This window comes from Aspergillus mulundensis, assembly GCF_003369625.1.
Source record: "Aspergillus mulundensis strain DSM 5745 chromosome Unknown scaffold_2, whole genome shotgun sequence".
Lineage (NCBI taxonomy): Eukaryota > Fungi > Ascomycota > Eurotiomycetes > Eurotiales > Aspergillaceae > Aspergillus > Aspergillus mulundensis.
Window position 1 is genome coordinate 1,367,889 of NW_020797890.1, and position 19,697 is coordinate 1,387,585.

A 19,697-nucleotide genomic window follows, 5' to 3' on the forward strand; every position below is an offset into this window, starting at 1 on the left:
GAAAGGACTCGGCCTTGGGAAACAAAATCGAGTTTCCTCGATCACAACTGGCAGACAAACGTTCCGTCTTTCGTCAGAGAAGAACTTTAGCTGGCGGAAGCTTTGGCCATGGGGACCGACGCGCCAATGTGGAGAGTCGACTCAGTCGATCCTTCCCACCGGATCAGCTAGCTCTTCGAGATTCTTACCAGGGTCGCGGTTGGTAATGGTATCATTGGTATGAGAACATGAGAAGGGCACTGCGTCCTGCAGGCCTATCGCCTTCCTCTCCAGGCGTTTTTCATATCTTGGCGTCGATTTTCTCGCTCGGAGCTCCACAACACGCAAAAACTTGCACAGATTTACAGGCTGTCCGTGTGTCTCGCACACTGTGGCTGGCGGAACACACCGTCCACTGACTCAAATCAGCTGAACCTGAGTGGATGTCCTCCCGACCATCACCTCTTATTGCTTCAATGGCCCAATCTAGCTTTCTTCATTGCTTGGCCAATTGTGAGCTTTGTTGTGCGGAGCTGTTCCCGTTCGCTGGGCCTATGGCAAAGCAAATACACGAGCTTGTAAGGAGACCCGAGCCGAAGCGATCAGCTCCAGGTGGCCATGGCCCTTCATGAGCTCGAGAACTCAAGAGGCACGACACATCATATTGAGATTGCCCCCCTTTTCAAGATCCCCACAATTTGTGTCCTTACTTCTGAGACGCTGGGCAAGCATGAAGCCACAGAAGACGGTGTCTTCCGCCACAACAATACATTCAATCAGCTTCCACGAAATCATAAGCATAATGACATAAAGCCGGGTCCCTGTCCAGTGTCCGCTCGCGCGGCACCCCCCCACTTGCACCTCGCTATTTCTCTCCTAATATCTTCGGCTCTTAGAAGCGGTAGCTCTCACATTCATTGCATTACACAGACAGACTGTCACAAGCGCGAGGTACAACCAACGGATCTGAAGCACAGACTGATTTACTTGGGAGCTGTGCCAATACACGTGGAGTCGCTTCCTATTAATCGTCATCCTTAGTTCTGCTTTATAGTTATTTTCTTTTTCCTGCCTGCCGCTTCGTCCGCGCTTTTAAGCAGCTGCTTTCCTTGTTCTGTTTATCTACCTTCTCACGTTTCCTGTTTTCGCGTATTGATACCCACGATGATGCGAAGATTTTCAACTTTCAGAAAGTCCAAGGGGGACAAGGCCGAAAAGGCCGATCGCGAGTCAAAGGCCAATGGCTCCCATGCTCACGGCACGTCTGCGACCAACAACAGCGCGAAACGCCAGTCCAAGGTGCCTTCTCCGCGCAGGGCCTCATCGGACAGCGGCAGCAGTGCTGAGAGCGAAGATGTTCCCGCCGTCTTTGAGAAGTATGCACAGGTGCTTCACTCATCCTCTCGCCCGATCCCTCACCAGGGCGGAGAAGCCGCATATCTCGAGAAGGAGAATCCTTCAGGCTTGTTCAACGACTTGAGATCGCTTGGATTCAAGGACTTTGCCTCCTTGAAGGATGTGATCAAGACCAAGATCAATGGGGAGCTCACAGACGATAAGACGATGATCATGGAGCGAGTTATTCAGGTTAGTGGCACAGAATTCAGGCGATCCATTATGAGTTATGCACCGGGACTCTGACGCGATTGTAGATTGTTAGCAGTCTCCCTTCGAACTCGAAGATGCGCACCGACCTCACAAACGTTTTCCTCGACGAGCTCTGGGGTTCATTGCCTCACCCTCCGCTCTCGTAAGCTCACCGCGCGCAATAACTTGTCAAGATTATAACTTGGTCCAGGTATATGGGAAATGAGTATCAGTACCGCTCTGCCGATGGTTCCAACAACAACCCCACCATTCCGTGGCTGGGAGCTGCGAACACGGCGTATTCGCGCTCCATTGAGCCCTTGACCGTCCAGCCTGGGGGTCTTCCGGACGCTGGCTTGGTCTTTGACACTTTGTTCGCTCGACAGAAATTTACGCCTCACCCTAACAAGGTGTCGAGTCTGTTCTTTGACTGGGCGTCCCTGATTATTCACGGTCAGTTCGTTGGGAATTGGCGGTTCCGGGCACAACTAACGTCCTCGCTCAGATATATTCCAGACCGACTACAGAGACTACACCAAGAACAAGACCTCGGCTTACCTTGATCTCGCCATTTTGTATGGTGATGTGCAGGAAGAACAGGACCTTGTTCGTAAGCACAAGGATGGAAAGCTGAAGCCAGATGCTTTCTCTGAGCCGCGACTGCAGGCCTTCCCCGCTGCTTGCTGCGTTCTTCTTGTTATGCTGAACAGGTATGTCCAATCTGCGAGTTGCCCAGGCTGAGTAGCTGATCATCAGATTCCACAACTATGTTGTCGAAGAGCTTGCCGCCATCAATGAAAACGGCCGTTTCACCAAGCCCAGCCCTCACCTGCCAGAGGAGCAAGCCAAGAAAGCGTGGGCTAAGTACGATGAGGATCTTTTCCAGACTGGCCGACTGTGAGTAACTGCCACCTTGTCAATCAACGTCATTCTAAGTCTGGACAGCGTCACCTGTGGTCTGTTTATTAACATCACTCTATACGATTACCTTCGCACGATCGTCAACCTGAACCGAGTAAACAGTGATTGGTGCTTGGTGAGTAACGTGCTCGGTCCCCGCGATTGGGCGGGCTTCTAATACGATACAGGACCCTCGTGCTCAGATGCAGAATGGCACTACTCCGGCTGGTCTCGGAAACCAGTGTTCCGTAGAGTTCAACTTGGCGTACCGATGGCACTCTGCCATCAGTGCTAACGATGAGAAATGGACCGAGCAAGTATATGAGGAGCTTATCGGAAAGCCTGGCTCAGAGATCACTACACAGGAGCTGCTCATGGGTCTTGGAAAGTATGGCGCTAGCCTTCCCAAAGACCCATCCCAGCGCACCTTTGCTGGTTTGAAGCGCCAAGAGGACGGTACCTTTAAGGACGAGGAGCTAGTCAGCATTCTTACTCTTGCCATTGAGGATGTTGCTGGTACGTCAATTCTACTAAAAATTCGGGAATACTGCTTACTCTTCAACAAGGGTCTTTCGGTGCTCGCAACGTGCCCAAGGTTCTCAAAGCCGTCGAGGTTCTTGGTATCGAGCAGGGTCGTAAATGGAACGTCGGATCTCTCAACGAGTTCCGTAAATTTTTCGGTCTGAAGAACTACGAAACCTTCGAGGAGATCAACTCGGACCCCGATGTTGCCGAATCGCTACGAAGCTTGTACGGCCACCCCGACTACGTCGAATTGTACCCCGGTATCGTATCCGAGGAGGCCAAGGAACCCATGGTTCCTGGTGTCGGTATTGCTCCTACTTACACTATCTCCCGTGCGGTTCTGTCTGACGCTGTTGCGCTTGTGCGTGGTGACCGACACTACACTGTAAGTTCGAAATCCCCAAAAGTGAAAATAAGTTGCTAATCTGGACAGATCGACTACAACCCCCGAAACTTGACCAACTGGGGTTACAACGAAGTCCGCTATGACCTTAACATCAACCAAGGATGTGTCTTCTACAAGCTCGCCACTCGCGCGTTCCCCAACTGGTTCAAGCCCGACTCCATTTACGCCCACTACCCCATGACCATCCCCAGCGAGAACAAGGTCATTATGAAGAACCTCGGTAGAGAGGCCGACTACTCATGGGACAAGCCCCAGTTCCAGGCTCCTCGCGTCAGCCTGACCTCCTATGCCAATGTCAAGCTCGTCCTCGACCAGCAGAAGGATTTCCGTGTGGTCTGGGGTGATTGCACCCGTATCCACCCTGGCAAGGGTGGCGAGGACTTCTGGAGCAAGACCCTAAGTGAGCCCCAGTGGAAGAAGAGCATCAAGGAGTTCTATGAAAAGACGACTCTCGAACTTCTCGCTGACAAGTCGACCAACCTTGCCGGAAGGAAGCAAGTTGACATTGTGAAGGAGTAAGTCTCTACCCTCCACAACGAGTTATTGGCTAACTCCATGACAGTGTCGGAAACATCGTGCCTGCTCGATTTGCATCCAAGCTTCTCTCGCTTCCTTTGAAGAGCAAGGAGAACTCCAAGGGCATTTTCACCGATCATGAAATCTTCACGGCCTTGGCAGTTATCTACAATGCAATTTTCTTTGACGTTGACTCCACCAAATCGTTCCCGCTTCGCAAGGCTGCAGATGCTGTTAGCAAGGAGCTTGGTAGTCAGGTCGAGGGCCATGTGAAGTCCATCAGCTCTCCCGGCTTCCTCTCGAGAGTTATCGACAGCTTCCGCGACGACCACAATGTTCTCAAGGATCTTGGTGACCAGCTCATCAAGCGTCTATCAGAGAATGGTCTGAGCGTTTCCGACATCACCTACGGCCAGATTATCCCAACAGCGGTCGAGCTTGTCCACGGTCAAGCCCAGATGTTTACTCGTATTGTCGACTACTACATCAACGATGGCAAGCAGTACCTTCCTGAGATCAGCCTTCTCGCCAAGCAGGACTCTCCCGAGTCCGATGCCAGGTTGACCCGCTACGCCCTGGAAGCCATCCGCCTGAACGCCGGGTCAGGAGCCTACCGCAAGGCCGAGACCAACCTCTACGTCAAGGAGGGAGATGTTGATGTCAACCTCAAGCCCGGTGACGAAATCTTCATTGGATCGGTGAGTTTCTTCACTAGTCATCTCTAACGCCCATAAGCTAACACCTTCCAGACCGAAGCCAACCGTGACCCCGTGGCCTTCCCTGACCCCGACACAGTGCGCCTCGACCGGCCCGATGAATCGTACCTCAACTACGGCATCGGCTCTCAGGTCGGCCTCGGCAAGGACGCCACCCTTACCGCGGTTACTGCGATGGTCCGCGCCGCTTTCAGTCTGGACAACCTGCGCCCTGCCCCTGGTCCCCAGGGTGTGCTGAAGAAGGTTGTTCGCCCTGACGGCTACACTGTCTACATGCGCGAGGACCACGGCGCGTTCTCTCCTTTCCCGACGAGTAAGTTCTCCAGTCGTGTGATTAGACCAAGAGCATTGCTAACTTCCTTCAGCCTTCCGTGTTCACTTTGACGGACAGGTTCCCACTCCCAAGAAGCTAATTGCTTCGTCTTAGTAATGACCGGATGATGACATTGTAATGTGTGACATTTGGCTGAGATATCTATTTGCTGGTTAATGTACTGCGTAATGTTGGTTATATATTGAGTAATATATATATATGTCATGTACTGTTTGTTTACGCCTGTTTTATTATTCGCAATCCGAGTCGGATGATAATGAATATAACTGAGCATAGCCCTTACTCAACAGTGACCAAGCCTCCCGGTAATTCTCGCAGTACCCTATTGAATATGCTTTGTAGGACAAATATATGTTGTGCAATCTCCAGTTATCTATTTACATTGTCAACTCATCACGGAGACTGAGGAAAGTTGAGCCCTCATTGCAATATCCATCAGAAGAATATCTACATCTTCCTTCTCTTAACCCTGATCCTCGCACCCTTCGGCGGCAGCATCGCCTCAATCATCCAACTAACGCCCGGCCTCTTCCCACCACACCCAGCCGGGAATCCAAGCTCATACCGCGAAACCGCATACGCCACTATCATCTTGACTTCAAAATCCACCAGCCACCGACCGGGACAAGCCATCCTCCCGTGCCCGAAAGGCAGGTGGTAGGGGCCTGTACTCACGAAGGACTGCGCGCCTAGACCTGCTTTCGCCCGTGGGTTCCCCGTGGCTCTCGCATCGGCCTCCGCCGCTTGAGCAGCTTCATACGGTCTCGAGAACCGGAACGGATCGAATCGCTGCGCATCCTCGTACACACCCTCATCGATCTGCGCGGGATGTCCGACGAACGATACCCTCGCGCCCCGGGGAATGGCGTCCTATCGCCCGTCACAATCCCATCCGCAAGGTCCTTGCAGATTGCGCTCCGGTTATCGAGTGAGTGCCGTCTCATTGTCTCGCGGCCGACGCTCTCCGCCCGGAAGAGCTTGTTCGTGCGTGGTCTGTTCCAGGAGGACATATCTGTCCGTTCCAACCCATCATCCGTGAGGACGTGGGCGACCTCCTCGCGGAGCATGGCGATTGTGCTATGCTTGGTATTTGAGTTGATGATGTTCAGCAGGACATTTGTGGTCAGGAACGCAGTGCGGTGGATGGAGCCCAGATTCGCGAGGAAGAGGCGGCGTGTCATGGCATAGAGGTTCAGTTCGTGCGGCCGCTCGCGCTGCGCATACCGGAGGATCATCTGGAAGAAGTCGTTTGGCTGGGAGGTTTGGTTTGGTTGAAGGCTGTCCAGGCAGGCGTGATACTCGGCCTCGATCATGGCGGCGAGTTTGTCGAAGCGGGCTTGTGCGCGACGGCGGATCAGAGGGCCAAGTACCTATGGGGTGGAGGATGCGCGGGCTTAGGAGGAGAAGTCCCGTGCTCAGGTGCATTTGGTCGACCATGTTGTAGACATGATTGATGTACGAGTCGCTGCGGCCTGGACTTGTTACCTAGTCACCGTGTCCTGCGTCGATACCTACGAGGATTGAGATGGAAGACCCACGGTAAAGGATAAGGACAACATACAACATCCAAAGCAGCTCGCCAACGATAAATCTGCACGAAGCCCGCCCGACGATCTTCCGCATCGTGTCGAGGATATCGATTTCCCTCCAATCCTTAGTATCCGCACCGAAAGAGTCATTGAATGCAGCCTCGAGCTCGACGGTCATCACCTCGCAGACATGGTCTAACTCGGGGACTAGCTCGCTCTTGACGAGGTGCGCGTGCCAGGGATCATTGAGGAAGAAGTCATCCCCCAGTAGGTACTTGGGGAAGTCGACGTCCAGCAGTCCGGCTCGGTGGTTTAGAACGCGGGATGGCTGGCCCAGTGCCCATTTTATGCTCGTGCTTGGGAGAATGAGTTCCTTGCGCGCACCCAGGCCAGGGATCCAGACTGGTTTACCGTGCGTTGGAAACTGTATTGGGTGCGAGCGGTTAGAGATGACGGACTGGCTGCATACCTGCACCTTGTCCATCAGAGAAAACCTTAGGTACAGAAGGCAAGGGCGTTGATTTAAAAGGCCACTTGGTACCGGGGGCACCACCGGATACGCATCGACTGTGGGAGGCCTCAGGAATGGGTTATGGCCGTGGATATGCTCTAGCAAGTGGCACCACAGGCAATGAGGGATTATTTTCCTGAGAAACGCGTGCAAGTGGTGCCACTGCATTTCTTACAAGAACGATGGCTTATATCCCAATCATCAGGGTTTCCTGAGATCCCTGGAACCTGAGACATGCGCACCAGATCACTGGGATTGGGTTAGATCCGTCATCCACAGCTGTTTCGGCCCACAATCTGCCAATGGTCAATAGCAGCACTGTGGAATTTCAAAGAATCAACAAGCAAGCTCCAGTCCTTAGCACATGGATTTAAAAGTTGGGGGCGTGAGTCTTCAAGGAATGGACTCTTCTCACCTGTCTGACATACGCTGATATCGATAGGTTCATTGTGGATGTTGAGTAGCAAGGCCATTCTCCATCAAGCAAGCCATGTGAATACTATGGCCCCCACGGCTGCTGGATGTAGGTTATCATGTGGGCAGGCCAGACGGTACATATTTTCGCGAAGATGTGATTCCAAACTAAATGGCTGCATTACTCTCACTTTCCAACGCCGATATCTCAAGCCAACTCTGTAACCTCGCCCTGAGCGCATTCCCCTCGTTCTCGTACTGCTCATATGCCGAGACAAGCTGGCTCAGGTACTGTATGGCCCTGTCCAGAACGACCGACTTGGTTGGCGTCTTCTCCGAGGTCTCTCCTTGCTCTTCAGGGTCCAGACTGAATGTGTTCGAGGCCGGAATCGCCGCGTGCAGGTGTTGGATTTTGGCGTTGACCATGGCCCGGTACCGCTTTTCGACTGCGGCGTGTGGTCGTCCTTGGTCCTGCTCCTGCTCCTGCTCCGCTTCTTGCTCTTGTCCTGACGGGGGCTGTCGTTGAGCTGGCGCCGGGCTTGCCGGTTGACGCGGCCGTAGACGCCGCGTTCTGTTTTGTGGCGAGCTTGGACGCTTTCGCTTAAGAGTACGTGGACTCGACGCGTAGTCGTCTTCTTCTTCGTCGTCTTCTTGGCCTTCATTATTGACGCTGGGGCTGTATCCGTCCTCGTCGCACTGGACGTCTCTGTGGCTCGAACCTCCACCAGTTGGCCTGCCGCCGGGGCTACCGGTTATGTTGCCTCTCAAGGCCGGGTGCAGAAGGCCCACAAGACTCCCATCACAGGGCACACTCTGAGGATCAAAGCGGCTAGCGAGCGAAGCCGGACGCTGTGTGCTTTGGTTCACTTTCGATCGTTAGCCATGTACCGTGCGGGTTGAGGCTCGGGGCCATGGGCAAATTACGGACAAAGATTGTCAGAGTTGTCAGCGGTTAGGAGGCGAGCGACTCGCAGGAGCCGTCGGAAGAGTTCGAAGTCGTCTCGAGACGCGGCAAGTTCAGGAGGGATAGGAGTCTGGGGGGGTTGGTTTTGGTTCTGATTCTGGTTCCGGTTCATGGTGAATTGGGAGTAAAGTTGAAGGATGCAGCAGTAGGTAAAGTCCCAGAACACATTGATAAAATACGTACTATATATTCTTTAGGTTGGTTGGTGGTCCCCAGCGGCCCCCATAACCGCCCCCAAAGCTCTAAGTCTGCCCCCTCTCGGCTGTGCTTGAGCTCGTTGGTTCCCCGCCTGTTCAGGCTCGACGGCCCCCAACGGCCCGGCCCCCGGTCCGGCACCAAGAGCTTATCTCGCATCCAAGCAGCCGTCCCCATTGGAGCCACCTAAGAACTCCATGTTGACTGTAGTAGACTAGGCCTGCGCCCAGCGTGCGGCGCTGCCACTGCCACGATCAGGCCAAGCCAGGGGCCCCGAGGGTGAGGTAGGTGAAAACCAGGGCGAAGATAGCACAAACAAGGCCAGATGGGTGGTGACAAATACATTCATCAGGGTACATATACGGCACAGCGAAGGCACAAGAATATTCAACATCTTGATTCGCCCAACAATCCCTCTCGCCACGACTTCTGTGCCTTTCACATACTGCATTTAATACATACAAACCACGGCATAGACTATGTCAACCGACTTTGTTGACTTCGGCCTACCCCCAGGCTGCGAATCCTGTACATCTACCTCCATTACAGACCAGTACCTGAGCAGGGCTAATGCGCAACAGTCGACGACCTCCTAGACATCGACCTCAATGCACCACTACCAGCCCCATCATCCATGAGCACAATCGACCCCCTACTCTCCACCCTCGACTGGTCATTGCCAGACGTGGGCAGCTGCCAGCTCCCGCCAAGCCCGCAGGTAGGGCTACACACTCACACCCAGTATCCCTGGCCCTTGGACTTGGACATGGACGTGGGCATTCTCAGCCCCTCGCCCCTTCCACCTCTAAGTTCAAACAGCTCGGTCTCAGCATCATCCACAAGAGGTTAGTCAATGACAGGCCGGCATGAACTGGAGCCCTGGAGGTCGCGACCGCTAACCCTAAGCCTAGCACCAATCCCCGCATTAACACCAGCGTCAGCACCAGCCCCAGCACCAGCATTATTACCAGGTGCGACTGCGACTGCGACTGCGACTGCGACTGCGACACGACCGACTCCGTCTCAGCCACCGCCCCAGGGCCCCGGGATCTCAAGATCAAGATTAAGTTCGAGATCGAACCCTTCGCACGCGCGGTCAAACCCAAAGTCCAGTTCCAGTCGGAGCTCGAGCATGAAGAGCGTACGTTGCACCCACCCATCTCAAACCAACAAGATCGAATCCCCACCCATGGCATACGGTACTGATTCCGATCCCTCAACGCAGAGCGCACCTGCACGCAACCCCAAGCGCAAATCGGCCCCGCCAGCAGCAGCCGCCGTTCCATCGCCATGCCCTCAAACCCAAACCCAAACCCAACGCCCCCACTACGCCGTCGAAAAGCGCTACCGCTCCTCCCTGAACGAGAAATACGCCACGCTCACACAAACACTCCTCTCCGAGACCGTGAGCCGAATATGCAAGACCGAGAGCCCGGAGTGGACGGTGGCATTGGAGGGGCCGGGGCCCGGGGCGCGGCAGAGCAAGACGGCGACGCTGTCGGCTACGATTGAGGCGATTGGGATTCTTACGAGGGCGTGTAGGAGGGAGGGTGCGGAGGTTGAGAGGCTGCGGGGGGCTGTTGGGGAGGTTAGGGAGAGGGTGAGGGGGATACTAGCTGGGGGAAGGGGAGTGCAGGTGGTGTCTTCTCCGTACTAAGTAGGAAAGATAATGAGTAATGAGTAATGGATTTCATTTGGATTGATAGTGTTGACCTTGAGACTTAATGAATCGACACGGCATCAACCGGAATGCACGAAGCCTACTTAGACTAGGGAGTTTCTAATCTTTTTTGCTAACCTGGGGACCTGGCCTCTAAGTTCAAGAGATAAGATATCTTCCAGCGAGATTGCCAACTGCAGTGGAAGCAACAGTTCAACAACCGTTGAGCAGTTTGCATGTAAAAGCGTTCGATCTCAGTAACTAAATACAAACAACTTCATGGAGCAAGACACACTCCTAGATATGCGTCGTAATATCACTGATGGAGATGGGACATGCACTTATTGGACGGGTAAAATCAAATGTCGCCAAGCTGATGGTGAATTTGGATTCGGGCGTTCTGAGGTTGAACTCAATGAACAGGGACAACACACCATGGTCGGCCAATTCCTTGATGGCGGCTTCATCCATAATCCAGTCTTGGGAGCCTTCGTTAAGTGTGAACCGCGAACCCTGGTAGCTGCGAAGCAAATGGCCTAGAGCCTTGGTTTCGACTGATCTGTCAGCAAACCGGCACCTAATATATCCTAGAGGTTGTCAGTACAGAAGATGTGTGCAATTTGGTTTGTGGAAGGCCTACCTTGAAGTGTGACTTGATTGGGATTGTCCTCATATTGGACGTGTGTAGGGTCGAAGTAGAAAGACGTAGACAGTAGGCGATAGGCCAATTCATCGACCGCGATAGTCAACCTCTCCGACAATGCTTTCCCGGGTCTTTCGGTATCTGCAAAATCGAAAGCGGCCATCTGATTCTGGTTCGAAGATCTCTTTGAAGGATCGGAAGACAATTTGATATAATAGTCGCTCATCAGCAGGTCTGGCTGTTCAGGCTCTTGAAACGGGCCCCCATCGATAGAAAGGAGCAGGTCGGGGCGTTGTGGGAAGTCTACACCCGGCCAAAGGCTCTGGGCTTCGTACAACACCACTCGAGCAGTTTCCGTTTTGAACTCTGGTCCGCCCAGATAGACCCGCCGGTTCGCATGCATGAAATGCTCAAAGAGGCCCGGGATTGCAGTGGTCGCCCTTGCTGCTTCCCATACCTTGAATTTTCCACCCTGCAATCCACAGCGCACGAATTCATAGGTGGCATCCTTCGCTGAGTCCTTCGCCATTGTTTCCGATTTGCGATTGCTAGTGGTCCCGGGGAGGGCTGGGAGAGAGCTACTATCGGAATTGGGCCTGATGTAATTGGCGATCAATGCACCCCTGCCGTCCTCTTTTGTTGCCGTCACAAAAACGCTGGGGATGCCAAGTGAGCACTACCGTAGTGGCAGGGTCAGCAGGAGTTATTTGGAGAATCGGTCTCGGTACCTTCGTCTGGAGTATTGCCGTATTAGCGTAGTGGCCGAATGCGCGTTTTATTGCATCTTCCCAGGGCCTGGTCTGATAAAACACCGATTGCTTTTTACTAGTAAACCAATCCCAAATGGTTACCTCTGGTCTTTGCAGGCCATCGCTCAGTTCCCTAAGCTTTGGGAAGGCTTCTTGTGTTGTCCAGCAGCCTATACCAAGCCCGAGCGCAAGCAAACCCCCGGCGCCTGAGCCACCGACCATGTCGAAGAAGCGTTGAACCGGGATACTGCCCCCAAGTCTCTGCTCAATAGCAGCGAGGATGTCAAGGTGGAACTTACTCTTGGTACCGTCGCTATCCAGAGTCAGTAGTCGCTTACCTATCCATTCTGGGAGAAGAAGGAATCGAAAGGGCATGAATTCCACTGGCTTGGGGTGGAAAAAGCATTGGTCGATGCGGATCAACCGTGGATCTTCGCCTGAGGTAGAGTGCTCGTGCACGGAAAGAGCGATCATGCAGGCCCTACAGACCCCATGTCCACACGGTAGGATCGCGGTGGGTGGCTTCCGGAAACACCAGGAACATGTGGAAGGGTTCGAGATCACTACACCGGGGACCAAAGAATGGAGCTGCCGGAGGTTGGCTTCGTGCACAGCCCAAATAGCATTCAACTTCGCGTCCCTGCCCCCGCCTTCACGGACGATTGCAGTAGGGTTCTCCAGCTGCTTCTCCACATCATCTAGTGCCTCTAAAATTCCAGCTTCCATAGGGTTTTGCAGATCATCGACGAATTGTGACTCAAAGGGTCCGAAGCCGATATCGCGACCCGCTGCATTTTGGTGCGTAGCCCTTTGGTGACCCAAGAGAGCGTTGACACATTTCTCACCAGATGGTGACACAAAGTCGCAGGGACAGTCACAGTTCTCAAACAGTGTTATCGCCTCCCTAAGGTGGGAGAGGTACGTGCCAGGGATTACTTGCCAATCGTCATCTTCAGAGAGAGGATTGCCACGGTAAATCTGTGCAAGCGTTCCTGGCATTCCTTCGCGGGATCTGTAGACATCTAGTGCGATGGCGCTGCAGATGGCTGGAACGACCGCATCGCAGAATTCTTTGGCTGATCTTTTGGTCTTACTATGCTGGTCGGCTATTTTCACAGCCTTCATGATTCCATAGTAGTTAGATGCAAGTTCGTTTGGCAGTGGGTGTAGAGAAAATATGGTTTCGAGGAAGCTGAAGGGCTTGTCGAGGTTGGTGGCGTAGTGGTCGAAGCCTAGCCGGAAGAAAGTGTTGAGATCGTCCGAACACAGTAGCATTTTAGCCTTCCTCTTGATGTCATGCGCTTCCTCTGTCGTATCATAGATCATTTGATGTAGAACTTGCAATTGTTTGGAAAGTCTGGCGCTGTTGCTGCCATTGGGCAATTTGATGAACTGCACGGACGAATATGAGTACTTGAGCAGGTCTTCCAAAGTATCGATCCTAGCATGTATGCGCTCGAGAGCCTCTTTATGCTCCCTGATGGTTTTGTTCTCAACCAGAGCCGGTTGATGCTCTTTGAATATCTTTGCAGTCATTTTTTTGGCGTCCCAGTTCAATTCCGAATCCGGGTCCGACATGTTCAACACGACAATCAAGTGAGGTAGAAGGGCCCGATTCACGGCTGCAGCTCTTGAAGATTGAGCCCATTCGAGTAATTTGACAATGTCTTCCTCTCGTGTTCTGGAGGCTGCACTGATCACAACGTGAACTACCACGTCGGAGAAGTTGTAGAGAATCCGAGGGAAAAGCTCTCCAATCGCTGTCTTTCGCTGAGCCTCAAGACGGCTAGGGAGGTTGAGAATCCGTCTGATTCCGCGGCGTAAGGACGTGTACCATCTGTCAAAATGTACATGCGTTCGGCTATCGTCATCGCTCTTGCCTATGTTCGTCCGGGGTCTATGTCCTGCTGGCTGCTGATCGCCGCCGTGGAATCCTTCGCAGTCAGCGTACAGAAGAGGCTTTGATTGCTGCGATTCGTCGGTATTTGTCAGGGCATCGTAGTAGAGATGAACGTCTCCCGAGGTTGGGATGGTGCTCTCAGGCTGTCCCACTACAGGAAGGGGGATATCCTGGAGCTTTTGTCTTCGAACGGTACTTGTGGAGGCGTCCCATGGATGCTTCATGAGCAAATGGATCAGGCTGCTCTTTCCAGCCCCTGTGTTCCCTATGAAGGAAGCAAGCCGGGGACAAGAAGAGGAGAGTAGAGAGGTGGGCCGGGGAGACGTTGACGTTATATCCCCCAGGTACTGCTTCATAAGATTGCTGAATCTGGCTGTCTCTTCCAATTCCAATTCCCCCTTTTCCGTTTGGCTCACCGAGAACCAGAGGGCTTCGGCCTCCCCTTCAAGCTTCTTCTCCTGAATGCTGCTGTCAGGGCTCGGATGTAAGATCTCCACCAATGACCGGCTATATGAGGAGAAAGGTCAACGGTACGGTAATATTGTCAATTGAACAGAGTGCTTACTACTCCGCGATTGAGATTTGCGGATGGTCCAAATCACCCCTCCGATGTGCATGGAGCAGTGGATAGCAGAACTGACATAGCACAGTTCCGCACTTGCCACAGTAGACCGACGGTGTCGACTCTCGGCAGTCATCGCATTTTTCCTTGGTCCAGGGAGGCTGAACTTGATCTTCCAATTCCATGCTTCTGTTGTAGCGGTTTTACCCTTGTTCCTGGTTCGGGCTTGAGACAAGTTGTACTCCTCTGGAACCTTTTGAGGGTCGATTAGAAGATGGAATCTAAGATATCAGAAGTGCCTTCGGTCACCTTAATTTAAGGGAAAAACCCATACCTTCTTCAATGGTAGCGCCACGTTTGTTTCACCTACCATACGCATCCTGCGGAAAAGCGGGGTTGGCTCCTGTCAGCGCTTTCCACGCAGCATAACGAGCAACAAGGGTCCGAGTCATCACGCGTGTGATCACGTCAAATCAGATTAGCAGTTTGCATGGGTGCTGTTGGAGAGTCTGTTCATTTCTCGGGCAAGTTTCATATTAGTGTGGCAGGCTGTCTGGGCCCACCGCTGTATCCAGGAAGGGATCCAGTAAGCAGTATCAGTCTCTGTGGGAAAAAGTGGATTTCGATCCTTGACCCCCTGAAACTTGATCACAATGAACTCTGCTCCAAGAGTTTTTTGAAATGGATGGGGAAGGAACGGCCCGCAGGCTGTAACGTAGGTATATGGGTCCTTCTGCGAGGTAGAACAACCCTACCTCTAGCTCCAACAATGCGACGGTCGGGCTGAAGCTCCTTCTTGCTTCATAATAGACACTATCTCCTCTCCTACTAGGAAATATTGTCTTATACGAGCGTATATGGACAGATTATATAGCACCTACTTACTTACCTTGCTTACCTAGGTCGCGCGACTTCAGGGCAGCACTTATCGCCGACTGGGTAAATCAATAGTCTTGGAGCTCGTAATTTCTTCGCTTGGTACCGTAGGTTACACCTCCCTCGATTGATTCCGCATCAACCTATAAAACAAACTGCTCTCATCATCCAGCAACGCGGTTGGACTGCCCGTCTCCGCAACAGCGCCCCTATCCATAACAACAACGCTATCAAAACTCATTATGGTACCGAGATTGTGCGCGATACACAACACCGTGCAATCCTTGAACCGCTCGCGGATTGTCTCGTCCATAAGCCTCTCTGTCTCTGCGTCACTCCCCGTCTGGCTGATCGGCTCGTCCAAGATAACAATCTTCCCGCCTGGCCGCGAGAGCGATAATGTCGACCGTGCGAAACAAAAGAGCTGTCTCTGTCCGTGCGATAGGAGACCTTCTGTCAACGCGACATCAAGTCCGCCCTGCGCATTGATCGCCTCCCACAGTCCTGGAAAGGCTTGCAGCGCCGCTATGATTTCGATATCGCCGGCGTTGGGCTCGTACAGACACATATTGTGGCGGACTGTGCCCGTGATGAGGAGTGGTTCTTGAAGAAGGGTAATGAATCGGGAGCGGACGGTGTTGGGAGGAAGGGAAGTGATGTCGGTGTCATCGACGTGGATTGTCCCGCTGTGCAGGGGTAGAAGGCGGAGGAGGGCGGATAGCAGTGTGCTCTTTCCGCTTCCGGTTCTCCCACATATAGCAACACGCTGGCCGGGCCGGATAGTGATCGAGACATCCCGCAGAACCAGAGGTCCTGATCTTGTGTATTTGGCAGACACGTTGCTAAAGCTGACACTGCCTGCGCCATGCCAATCCTGAGCGCCGACCACAGCTGCACTTGTCCTTTCTTCCGATGGTGTCGAGTCCGTGAAGAAGCGTACTCGCTCGACGGCCGCCATGCTTGTCTCGAGCTTCGTCCAGTGCGAGATCAAGCGCTTCGCTGAGACGCCCACATTTGATGCACTAAGCAGAGCCAGCCCTAGAGACGCATTACTCGGCGACCGTGTCGCTACTCCAACACACATAATTGCCACCGCAACTCCAGCTGTGATAAGATCTAAAATCAGATTCAGCCAGTTTTGCGCGGAGAACAACAGATAAAACGGCTGCTGCGCGACGCGGATGGCATCGAGGTTGCGGCGAGCATAGTGTGCTGTCCAGCGCAGAGCGCGGATAGTTGCAAGGCCGTTGAGCGTCTCAATGAAGTTCGAGAATAGAGGGGCTTTGGCCTCGATTTCCAGCACTCGGAGCTGTCGCGAGGTCGGGAGGTAGAACAGTTGCAGGAAGTACGCTGCCACGGCGACGGCGGGGATAGCGCAGCCGGACCAAGGCGAGCTGTAGATGATGATTCCATAGAGGCCGATGACCATCATGGCTTGTGTAACGGTCCCGAGGACGTCGTAGGGTAGCTCGGTGTCGATTAGCTGCATGTCTTGGCTGAATCTGTTGATTGTTTCGCCGGCAGCGGTAGAGTCGAGGAAGGACATGGGCGCGCCGAGGACGGTGTCCAGGATCGCTTCATGACAACGGTCGGCCGAGCGCTGGGTGATGGTTATGACGAAGAAACTGCCATTATGTCAGTGAGTGTGAAGTAATCCATAAAGTAAGGTAGGCGTACGCAGCAGCCGCAGTCCAGAAGATCAGTGTAAGCGCCCCGATGCCAAAGTATACGCCGATATACATCTTCTGAGGACTGTATGGATCTGTAACGCTGCTCTCAGCCCAGCGGGATATCCAGTACTCTGCATGTGTTAGCAACTTGTGCAACAACACATAAGGGAACTTACGATTGAACGTAACGCCAAAGACAAAGATGGCACAGAGGACCAGAAACACCAAGAACTTCCGTCTGCCAGAGAATCTAACAAAGTACCGATGTGCCCCCGCACTCGCATGGATGGCTCGAGGGGCAGCTGGACCTTGAGGTAATCCACCGGCAGGGCCATCCTGAACCACGTCAAAGATAAACGAGTTGCGTGTCTGTTCGTGTTCTTCACCGGTGTCGTCTGTTGGAGGGACGAGAAGCAAGGAGTCCCGCTTTCGAACACAACCGTTCTGATCTAGGGAGATAACTCTGTCGGCGAACCGTACCTGCTGCGCTGCTCTGACTTAGTCCATCTGCGATGAGTGGTCTAAAAAAGCTGACCTACCAGTACTGGTCGCCCAAACCACCAAGGTCTTCCCTTGACGCAGCAAGCCTCGCCGTCCCAGGACTGCCTCAAGCACGAATCCCTCTGTCCTCCCATCAAGCCCGTTGAACGGATCATCCAATACCACAATGGGCGCTCGACTGTAGATCGCCCGCGCCAGAGCGACTCTCTTCTTCTGCCCGCCACTCAGACTGCCCCCCTCATTGGCCACCACCGTGGCATCGCCGTGCGCCATTTCCTTGAAATCTCGATCGAGGGCAGTCGCGAGTACCACAGACGAATACCACTTCTCGTCAAACAGGTCCGACCCAATAATGTTGTTCCTAACCGTGTCGTTGGTGAGCCACGGGGTCTGGCCACAGTATCCAATGTGCGAACTCGACAGCGCAACTGATCCCGCGGCATGCTGCGTCTCGCCAAGAAGCATCTGCAACAAAGTGGTCTTGCCGCTCCCGATCGGACCGACCACCGCCAGAATACTGGGCGCAGCTGCGTCGAGTGTTGCATTCTGGACGATCGAGGGTGCTTCGGAGCTCCAGCCTGCAGATGCCCGGGTCAATTGAAGTGTGACGGGACGTTGTCGGCGAGAAAGACGTCTGCTCAGCCGTCGCAGAAGCACTTCACTCCCTGTTTGTGTCGGAACTGGTGCTGACGGGAGCAGCGAGGTTTCATCGGACTCGGTGTCTTTCTCGATGTCGCTCAGCAGCTGTCGGCTATCATGGCGTGTATTATCGTCTAGCAGGAACTCCTGGATACGCAGGAGCGAAGCAATTGCCGTGACGAACTGAATGGCACTGTTGATGAGAGCCGCAATGGCGTCGCCGAAGAGGGTAAATATGGTCAGCGATCGATATACGACGGGTGGCGTAAGGGTATGTCCGAACGCCTGGCTGTAGATGGTGAAGCCCATGATCGGAGCCATGATGACGGGAATCCAGGCCGCCCATGCGACGACCAGTAGGACATATCGAAAGTGTCTCAGTTTTATGTCCTCAATATCTCGCAACCCCAGCAGGTCCTTGCGGATTGTCGGCGCAACTCCAGTCATCTTAATGCCCTTGATTGCGGCAAGAGCCTGGGTCGTGGCGGCGATGCGATTTTCCATAGCCTTCAGCCACTTGTTCTGCCGTTTGGCAGCTGGTGGGACAACAGCCATGGTGAGCGCGACAAAAATTGCCGTTAACCCTCCTGTTGCGGCGATGGTCACGCCGAGTCGATCCTCAAGCAGCCAAATGCCAAGGGCAAGCTCGATGATACACGCCCAACACTCGTGCATGTCTCGGGAGCCAGCGGCAAACCGCTCCACGTCCGCACTCATCAACATGGATGCCGAATCGCGATAGGTGGACGATGAGCTGAGTTTTAGCGTGTGGTGATGGATTTGACCTATTAGGTCTGCTCGCACGGCGCTGATGGCGCGGGCAGTGCATTGACGGTAAAAGGCTTGCGATGCTGCGATCCCTACATACACAACAGCGTAGGCGCCGATGAGGCCACCGCCGACCTTTTTTATGTTTGGACCATCCGGCTCAAACATGAAGACCGTCGCTCGATATACCAGGAATGGTTGAGAGAACGTAAAGCCGATACAGGCAAGCCGCGGAATAATCGGAGTCAGCAGTAGCCATTTGCGGGCATCCCACAGGTGGTGGAAGACCGTGGGTCTTTCATCGCCAACGGAAATTGGACGGAGCATGTCGGACTCAACGCCTGGGAGAGTCTCTGTGGTCAATGGTGATGCTGATTTCAACCGCACCCGTATGAATAAGGGCAGCATCCACCACAGGAAAGCTCGCGAGAAAATATCGGCTTCCTCATCGGGCGAAGGCTTGCGGATGTCTGGTCGAACAGACTTGCGCCCGCGCTCGGCGACAAGAAGAACAAATTTACACACGCAGATGACAGTGAAGACGGCGGAAGCGGCCGCGTTATCATCGGCCATGCTCCATAGCGTTCTTGCACGCAGCGCATCTGCGACGGTGGAGTAGAGCAAATACAGGAGCAAGAGGGTAGACGGTCGCACCGTCCGGGTATGTTCATAATGAGAGACAAGGAGGAACACCAGGAAGCCCACAAGACTGAGGCAGTGCGCCGCAATCGTCGCACGGGTTAGCGAGGTCTTGAGTATACCCTGCACAACAAGAAGAGTGATCTGTAGCACTGCTGCTAAAAGATAGATAATCTGCTCTGTTTATTAGCAAGAGACCGTAACGGTGGGCAGTTGGCGCTCACCACTTTGGTCCAATATAGTAAACGAGAAGCCACAACTACTTCATCAGCACGCAGCTGCCATACCCGTAACCCAGCCCAGAGTAATGCAACACATAGAGGCCCAATGCCCAGAATCGACTCTTGGAAGAGCAGCGTCAGGTCAAAGTCCGTGCCGCAGCCATGCACCCGAGGACCCCGTACATCTTGGACGTCTATTGAGCACTCCATGTCGAACCGAACCTAGTACCCATGCGACGGTCGGCATCTCTCATTATTCCTTGCAATTTAGGACGCGCTGGCGGGTCGCCTCG

At 53.5% G+C, this 19,697-nt stretch overlaps 4 protein-coding genes across 4 annotated transcripts; 2 read left to right on the plus strand and 2 right to left on the minus strand.

The window, feature by feature from the left end:
* Positions 1–1,143: 1,143 nt before the first annotated feature.
* On the plus strand, positions 1,144–5,056 carry DSM5745_03123 (peroxidase/cytochrome P450 family protein; the record flags this gene model as incomplete). Its single annotated transcript, XM_026745139.1, has 12 exons — positions 1,144–1,566; positions 1,632–1,729; positions 1,778–2,019; positions 2,072–2,276; positions 2,323–2,463; positions 2,512–2,602; positions 2,655–2,982; positions 3,033–3,376; positions 3,425–3,912; positions 3,960–4,611; positions 4,663–4,942; positions 4,995–5,056. The coding sequence occupies 12 exons, from the start codon at positions 1,144–1,146 to the stop codon at positions 5,054–5,056; spliced, it is 3,354 nt and encodes a 1,117-aa protein (XP_026606005.1).
* Positions 5,057–5,652: 596 nt separating this feature from the next.
* Positions 5,653–8,493, minus strand: DSM5745_03124 (uncharacterized protein; the record flags this gene model as incomplete). The annotated part of the gene is made up of 6 exons (XM_026745140.1): positions 5,653–6,333; positions 6,479–6,894; positions 6,962–7,059; positions 7,246–7,299; positions 7,644–8,283; positions 8,346–8,493. 6 exons carry the CDS (start codon positions 8,491–8,493, stop codon positions 5,653–5,655), a joined length of 2,037 nt encoding a protein of 678 aa, XP_026606006.1.
* A 562-nt stretch (positions 8,494–9,055) lies between these two features.
* DSM5745_03125 (uncharacterized protein) lies at positions 9,056–10,233 on the plus strand (the record flags this gene model as incomplete). The annotated part of the gene is made up of 3 exons (XM_026745141.1): positions 9,056–9,104; positions 9,158–9,421; positions 9,488–10,233. 3 exons carry the CDS (start codon positions 9,056–9,058, stop codon positions 10,231–10,233), a joined length of 1,059 nt encoding a protein of 352 aa, XP_026606007.1.
* Positions 10,234–10,533: 300 nt separating this feature from the next.
* On the minus strand, positions 10,534–19,614 carry DSM5745_03126 (uncharacterized protein; the record flags this gene model as incomplete). Its single annotated transcript, XM_026745142.1, has 10 exons — positions 10,534–10,823; positions 10,877–11,555; positions 11,608–14,035; positions 14,177–14,371; positions 14,989–15,025; positions 15,123–16,591; positions 16,644–16,767; positions 16,813–17,124; positions 17,176–19,357; positions 19,408–19,614. 10 exons carry the CDS (start codon positions 19,612–19,614, stop codon positions 10,534–10,536), a joined length of 7,923 nt encoding a protein of 2,640 aa, XP_026606008.1.
* Between the last annotated feature and the right edge of the window lie 83 nt (positions 19,615–19,697).